The sequence below is a fragment of the Adelges cooleyi genome, unplaced genomic scaffold, assembly GCF_023614345.1.
Source record: "Adelges cooleyi isolate 19-005CV unplaced genomic scaffold, UGA_ACOO_1.1 ACOO_flye_CR_arks_rails_tigmint_CR_PRNA_307, whole genome shotgun sequence".
Classification (NCBI taxonomy): domain Eukaryota; kingdom Metazoa; phylum Arthropoda; class Insecta; order Hemiptera; family Adelgidae; genus Adelges; species Adelges cooleyi.
Window position 1 is genome coordinate 2,194,648 of NW_026095978.1, and position 8,343 is coordinate 2,202,990.

The 8,343-nt window shown below is 31.2% G+C and overlaps 1 protein-coding gene across 1 annotated transcript; it reads left to right on the plus strand.

The window, feature by feature from the left end:
• Positions 1 to 474: 474 nt before the first annotated feature.
• LOC126839763 (uncharacterized protein MCAP_0864) lies at positions 475 to 5,173 on the plus strand. Its single transcript, XM_050575170.1, has 10 exons — positions 475 to 573; positions 627 to 713; positions 823 to 1,131; positions 1,193 to 1,379; positions 2,812 to 3,038; positions 3,680 to 3,777; positions 4,432 to 4,480; positions 4,547 to 4,642; positions 4,706 to 4,863; positions 4,942 to 5,173. The coding sequence occupies exons 1-10, from the start codon at positions 475 to 477 to the stop codon at positions 5,171 to 5,173; spliced, it is 1,542 nt and encodes a 513-aa protein (XP_050431127.1).
• The last annotated feature ends 3,170 nt before the right edge of the window (positions 5,174 to 8,343 follow it).

The window sequence follows — 8,343 nt, forward strand, 5'->3', positions numbered from 1 at the left end:
AGTGCCGTAACAAGGGGGTGGGCGAGAGGGGCAGCTGCCTAGGGTGATGCCTTACGAGGAGTACCGTTATAGTTATTTTCTTTAGGTTGTATTAAAACTATAATTTTACATTATCCTTCAAAGTTTTTACGTTGACATTCATTCTACTATAACTAATTGCCAGTACCTATTAGAATAATAAACTAATATCGAAGCTTATTATACGGGATTTAAGTAGTTAAATAAAATCTATATTATCATTAAAATTCTCAATCAAATTTTTGATAGTAGGTATAAGTTACAGTTTTGTTTTGTTGGATAAAATACAAACAAAACTCTTAGAAACAATATTCTGTTGAATAAAATGCATTAAAAATAATAAGAAAAATAAACATAATTTATTATTCGACAACAATCCTAATGGTTGTGGGAAGTCGACGTCTGATAAATATTGTTCGAATGAATTACATATTATATTGAACGGTTTTATGCAACATGGATAGCTTCATGAAGTATTTTAATCGAGATTCGAGTGACGATGAAGCCAATCAGAGTACCGTCGATGGCTTAAAGGAATACCATGACAAAAATGAGGTAATCCGCCAACATTATTTTGCAAATTCCTACTTAAGTTTCATATGTAATAGGATGAACTCGGCGACGTTTCACTTTTGAAGTCTGTGGATTCTCTTAGTCCCGAAGAACTGAACAGACATTTGATACATAAAATTCAGGTGTGTCTGTCGTTGCGTTGGTTGGACTCCGTGTAATTGCACAATTAAATATAATTGTATAATGTTAATTAAATGTATAATTTTCGGTCTATACCGGTCTGGCGTGTAGAGCTTGGAAGAGGAAAACGGCCGGTTGGCGGTGTCTGGCTGTTGTGAATGCGGTAAACCGGAAAACGGCAAGAAAAAGGCGACAGACTTTGGTGCCAGAAAGATATCGCAACTAACGGAGAAAGTGCGTGAGTTGTCGTCCGAATTGCAAGCAGTTAAGTCGTTGTGTGCAAACAATGCGCCCAAAAACACTGTGGACGAGTTAGACGTGCAGAGGTTGAGGGAACAGTTGAACATTTCTAATCAAAAGACGTGCAACTACCGTGATCAAGTGTCTCGACTGAAAAAGGATTTGGAAATCGTCAAGACGGTAAAGAATTTTAATATACTCTGATGGATTTTCAATGTAATTTCGATAAATGTTTTCGTAGGCGTTGTCGAACGAGACCGGTGATTCGACTTTGCGGCAGACAATCTTGACCAGTACGGGCTCTTGTGATCGCAGGGGACGAGCTCAGTATATTATGCTGTTACAGAAAAAAAACAGTGAACTCCAAGCTAAACTAAATTTAGGTGGTGGTGGCGGCGTGAACGGCGAGAGTGTTGATAATTTATTGAGTATTGATCACTTTTTATTAATGATGAGAACTCGAAAATCAGTGTTTTCATAAAAGAAAAAAAACGCTATTTTAGTCATTTTAAAATGTGTGAATACTAAATAGTTACACAACATCAAGCTGTGTATCTAAGTAAAATGTGAAAAAAAAAACTTTCTTTATTTTTTGACATCTTAATGGTTTTTCTGATGTGTTTAATTCCTGATAGGTTTTAACGGTTTTTAATAACTGTTATGATTAATGTTAAGTACGTGCTCAGCAACTGGTGACTTACTTTCTTCTTGATTTTTAATGTTTCTTAAATTGTCTTTAAACCGTACACCAATATTTCGCCTGGTTTGTCTTACATAACATTTAGAACCATCTTCACATTTAATTCGTTATATCCCCGATTTTTCTTGTTCACTTATTTTGTCTTTTGTATTTCCCAAAAGATCTTGTAAATTGTTTTTCTTTGATAAAACTAACTGAATGCCGTATTTTTTAAAAATATTTGATAACTTATGTGAAATTCCTGGGAAATATAACATTGCTGATCTCTCTGTATTTTGTTTGTATTCCCTTTCTAAAGTGCTGATTGTTCAGATTTTCTTTACCGTTTGTGTTTGTTGATTAATTTTGAAACGAAGTTTTTAGCCGTTAAATATGGCTGTTTCTTTAATAATATTTAATTCATTTTTGAAATCAGTAGCATCCATAGGTGAATTTGCTTTCGGAAAATCATACTGTTTTAATCAGCACTTTGTGCTGCCAGGTGTGGTTTGATCTATTTGGTACATACCCGAAGGTGTGTGTCTCTTTTCTGTAAATTTCATATTTTATTCTATTATCTACTCTTTTAATAAACAGGCCCAAAAATGGTAGTTTCCCATTTCATATGTAAATTTGATTGAAGAGTATTGAGAATTTAATTTGTCAATAAAGTTTGGCACATCAAAATCTTCAGGCATTATTGCTGGAACATCATCGACATATCTTATCCATATTTTTGGGAATTCGGTTGTTTTCCCTTTATCTAATTGTAGTGCGCTTAGCCATTCTGTCAAATATTGTAATGTCACTTTTATGGGTATACTCAGAAAAAGTGCTACTACATCAAAATATATTAGTCTACTTTTTGTCTGGAGTTGAAAAGCTGACAAATTCTTAAATTGACTTTGGATTTCGATTTTGTTGGGATCCGAATTTCGAAAACGAAACTCACAGTCAAAGTTAAGTATTTTTCTTTTTTTAATTATCATCAAAAACAGTTTACTTAGGTACACAACTAAATTCTGTTTTAATATTAGGCATTTATACAATTATTCAATAGCTAATATTGCTTTTATTTTTTTGTGAAAATCCAGATTTTTGAATTCCCATTACTATATTTTATATCGATAAAAAAATTGGCGGGCACCTTATATTTTTGATGTTTGTTTTTTAAGAAATAGAAAAGAAATCATTGGAGGACGCTAGACGTGCAGAGAAGGAACGCCGCCTGACTGTCGAACAACAGTTAAAGGAAGCTCGAGTCAAATACAATGACTTGTTGACGGTTTCCAAAAAATGGGAATGCCGCTGCAAAGCTTTAGACGTCGAAATGACTGTGCTGAGGGTTCGACTAGAAGAACTACAATTGAAATCCGAACAAAACGACAAAACCATCGAAGAACAACAGGTGAGTTAACGCATATTCATCTATTTTAGATCTAGGCTAAATATAGAGAACAAAATTCGGATTTTCAGAATTTTCAAATTCCTAAACCCGAATTTTAAAATAAAGTTATTAAGTTGATTACACCCTATTTTAGCTTTGCATCGAAGCTAATATAAGTTTATAATCCTATATAATAAAAATGGGATTTGGGGATTACTAAAACGTATATTTTAGTAGGTAAAATTTTGATCGACTGTCAGAATTATTTTTCTAAAATTTTATATTTTTTTAATAAAGTACAATTAAAATATTTTAAAAATATATAAATGATGCTTGGGATATTTAAATAATAAAAATAATTTTCTGTTGAAAATTAATATCTGTAACACACGTTTAATCATTTAAAATGTTATAAGGGAGTTCCTGTTCAGTTTTTAAAATATTTCTCTTAATATATCTTTACTTTATGTGTGTGCTATGTTATGAAATATGTCATACGGATTTATTAGATTCAACTAAAGTCTGCCGGCGATTACAAACCGTCTCAGTTATTACAACATGAAAGATATACCAAGACGTTACAGCTAAGCATTGATAAAGTTTGAATAAACTTTTTTTAACTACGGTCGGTATAAATATTGACTCGTTATTTTTTTGTGTAGGCAGAAAAAACAATTGAGCAACAATCGAAATCTTTGGAGGCTAAAGACTTAATAATAAAACAATTGAAAAATGAACTGAAAAACAATACATCTATTCCGTAAGTAGTTTTTTAGCCGAGTATATCTGAGTTTTTTGGTTTTTTAAAAGTTTCTTTTTATAATGAAAGAACCCAAGTGACTTAAACACTATAAATGTGGATTTTGAAGACTATTATGAGTTGAAATTACTCGAATTTGAAAATCAGTATACGACCTGTTATATAATCATAAAACTATTATATCAAATAAAACAAAAAATTTCACATTTTAAAACAAAATTGGAAAAGAAATATAATACAACATTATTATAAGTATCCAGTACAACATAAATTAACTAACTAAAAAAAAAGAAGATCAGTTGTACTAGCACAGTTTAAACCGAAACAGTATAGATCAACACAACCGAATTTAGAGTAGAGCATAACAGGCACAGTAGATTCCAGTACATATCAGTACAGTACCTATGAAGTAAGGTAAGAAGAGTAAAGAAAATTGTTATATCTGAAAGTTATTTGATTCGATCAAACGTTTCAATGCGGATCTGTGTATATTAAGAAACCAACACAGTAAAAAAAACTAGTTAATGACAAATAATAATTGATAATAAATAATACATTTACATTTTGCTATTTTTTAAAAATTAACTATTACATAAAAGATAATTTCTTGTTTCTATTTTATTTCAAAAATATAATTGTATTCATTTTTTTTAGAATTGTAAAAACAGTGGATTTTTCGAATCCAACGAATGAGGTGGTGCATGTAAGTTTACGTTTTTAACTATTACCAGTTAAGTAGTCTATCTAAATCTTTTTTTTTTTTCAATAGAAATATAAACAACTAGAGAACCAACAACTTCTAGAGTTGTTGCTTGATGCTCACAGACAGATCCGAGAACGTATTGCGGCCGCCATCGATTTAAAAGTCAGTACGGCCTACGTTTCATCCTTTAAATGTATAATTATTTTCGTTAAACTATTTTGACAGAATCAACTGTTGAAAGAAAAACAGAGAGTGAAAAAAATAGAATCTAAAACTGGACTGGCTATGAAAACTGTGTCGTCTAGGAATCTAGTCTGTCGGTCATCATACCAGTCACTTAACGAACTCGGGTCGATAGCAAACCAGAGTGAACTAAAAAACCAGTGTGACATGCAAAATATGTTATCTGGCTATCTTTTCATACTGATATAATATTAATAAGTTAAACATTGATTTTATAGATTAGATTTGGTAAATGAAGAGAATGTTGCGTTGAAAACCCACATCGATACTCTGGTCATGATTTCCGAGGAGAAAGAACAGCAGTTCATTAAAGCGTTGAACGACTTAAGCCAAAAGTTTACCAATGCTAATATATGCAAGTGCACTAATACCGAGATCGTTGGTAAGACGAGTGCTTTGAATAGTGAGTTTAAAAATAATTCACAACTAGTGGACGAGACAGGAAAATAACAGGAAGCTTAACATAGAAAATGAACCACTATAACTGTTTAAGAACCACTTGAATAATGTTTAGGATAATATATTGTACTGACGAGGATTTAAAATATAATCGTTGGATACTTCACCTATAGAAAAAAGAACTGTAGAGTATTAACATATGTCATATGTAATGTGGTAGCCAGATAACTAATAGTATTGAGTAGTATTTTACCCAGTTAGTAGAAAACATTTGAACCAGAATTAAAATTATAGACAGAAAAATGGATAAAAGTTACTAAGGATGAGTGTCCAAATTTTTACTATTGATACTTCGAATAATATATCCATTGATTTTTTTCGAAATGGTGCTTGAAGTCAGCGTTTGTAACTTTAACGGTATCAACATTTTCACAATACCTTTTCGACATTAAAAAGATTGGAGTCGTACTTGAGAAAAAGTACAAGCGACAATATACAAAGTTGCCAACGTCACGCCAGCCATGGCGTCATAGGATAATTGCCACCAGCACATTTTACTACATTAGTGTGTTATGAAGAGACTATACGTATAATTGATTTCATTGTCCTATTTCCAACACAACTTGCATCACCAACATTTAAATGTTCAGGGCCAAAAAAGCGAGGCCGTCCACAAAATTTTTTTGAAGAGAGTTCTCAGCTTTTTTCAAGTAGCCACTGGGGAGACACGTGCCACCCTCCCGAAAATTGTTCAGTATTATTAAGCTAAGCTCTTAAAATAAGACTGCTAAAAAAAAGAAATTTAGTACGCGGAGTCCCCTTTTGTTGGTTTAAATTAACCCTGGCTTTGACACTGAAACTAAATATTCATAAAAGTCTCCTCATTATCATTTTTAAAACAGAAATAATAAAAATATCATGTTTTATATTTTTGTCGCCCTAAGTTGATAATCTGGCCTTGTGTGTGCCGTTCTTAGCGGAAAAATAACAATACAAATATATCGATAAATTTGATATCGGTCAGGCTGGCACCGGCACATAATGCTAAGACTAAAAAAGTCATATTGAACATTTGCTGGATTTTGAGGCCTTTTAAACTTTGACTTAGAATTTCCTTGTTAATTTTTCTGTACTTTTAACTCTAAAAATGTTTTTATGAATTTGCTAGATTTTGCAAGTTCATTATTTACAGTTTCTAGACCTTCTAAATTGTGTACATAAATTATTTTACTGCTGTTGAAATTAAACTTTAATATTATTTGAATTAAATATTTGAACTTCATTTAAACCTTAATGTTAATCAATTTAAATTTTATCAAGATTAAACGTTTAAGTAATATTATTATTACGGAAATTCAAACCCTCCAGAACAAATGTTTATTGACAAGTCTAAATGGTTGCATGGTTATTGAGACACAGGCACACTAGAGATGGGATAAATGAATCATACAAAAATGATTCGAATCATTTGAATCGATTCACTAAAACGATTTGTTCTCAACATTCGTTCACCGACTCATTTCATTCGCCGATTCGGCGATCTTCCGCGTTGATTAGATTTGTATTTGTATTTGTATTTATATTTGAGTCTTCTGTCTTGTTCGAATCAATGAATCGTTTTAACCCTTAACTTGGCACTATATCTTTTTGGATACTTATAAGGAAGCGCAACAACAAGATGATCAACAATATCAAAACATCGATATTTTGTTATGAAACGATATCATCTCATGCAGGCTGCACTAGGAATGGGCGTACAGTTCAAATGTATTGATAATGTAATATCGATACCATCATCCAGTTGTAATATAATTATTAATATTATATTTTATACTTATCGATTTTTAGATGTATCGTTATAGTTTTATCAACCCCAACAGAAATATATCGATATATCTGGGTCACCCCATTATCATGTAGGTCATGCTTAATAAAAATGGAATAAATAAAAATATGAAATTCATTAATAATAGTATTTATATAGTAAAACTATATCGTTTGTCTTAAACAAACTGAGATATTATATCCCTACCTACTAATTACTAGAGAGCTTTAGTTGTAGATGAAATAATTGCAAATTTGTGAGTAGCTGGGTCACAGTGTTACACCGCAAACGGCAACCTATTTTGCTGTGTGAAATCCTCCACTAAAGCAGAGGTTCTAGAAGTGTGTCCAGAAACAAGAGCGTCAACTTCAAAAAATCTTTTAAAATTAAAAAAAGTTAAATACTATTCAATTATTATGTTTCTTACATAAATAATATATTATGATAATCCTGTACACATTGTTTTTAATAAAAATGAAATTGCTTGAATTAATTGTTTTACTTTTGATATTATGGATTTTTGACAAATTCAAAATTATTGAATTAAATCATTTTTGAAATATATTTTGGTGGCGTCACGGCCGATTTTTTTTTGGTAATTTGGATTTTTGACAAATTCTAAATGAATTATATCAATATTTTTGTTGAGAACGATATCATCTCACGCAGGCTGCACTAGGAATGGGCGTACAGTTCAAACTAAAGCTTACGATTACACGGGTATTAAAATATACGGGTACCGGTGTAAATAAGAGATGCATTGTCTTTTTTCGATCTTGAAAGATCCCATGATGTTGTGAGCCCTGAGTGAGCGGGCCATGGTCCTTTCTGGTATCCCTTAATCCATTATGTTGCGATATAGTGCCTAGTTAATATTTACTTATTTGTACAAACACTGAAGCCAAAAGTCAATACAAATACAAAATACAAATTTGAATTATATCAGAGACGATTCTACAAAAAAATGTTTAAAGGGGTGTTGAACAAATGTTTGATACACAACATTGATGTAGAAGATGAAAAGTAACAGGAAATAATTTCATGGTTTGTATCACTTTTGATAAACAAAAGCAGATATCCAGAAGTCAAGAAATTTAACCGCATAATATAAATGTTTTTAATTTACCACTTAATAATGTCATTAAAAAAAGGTGTAATCTATACTCTATACCGTTGATTTAAAATTTAAACACTGGTTTAGGAACTAAACTATTCAATATTATTAATTTTTTATAATACCAATTTGAGTGTTTTCACATATTAATCGTAATTAAAAATCAACTTTTATATTGTTACAATTATTTTATATTGTAAGTTATTGTCCATTTTAAGTGACTCTCGTCTCTCAGTGTCATACAAAACCTCAAAATTGTTTATAATACCAGTCACAACGGAT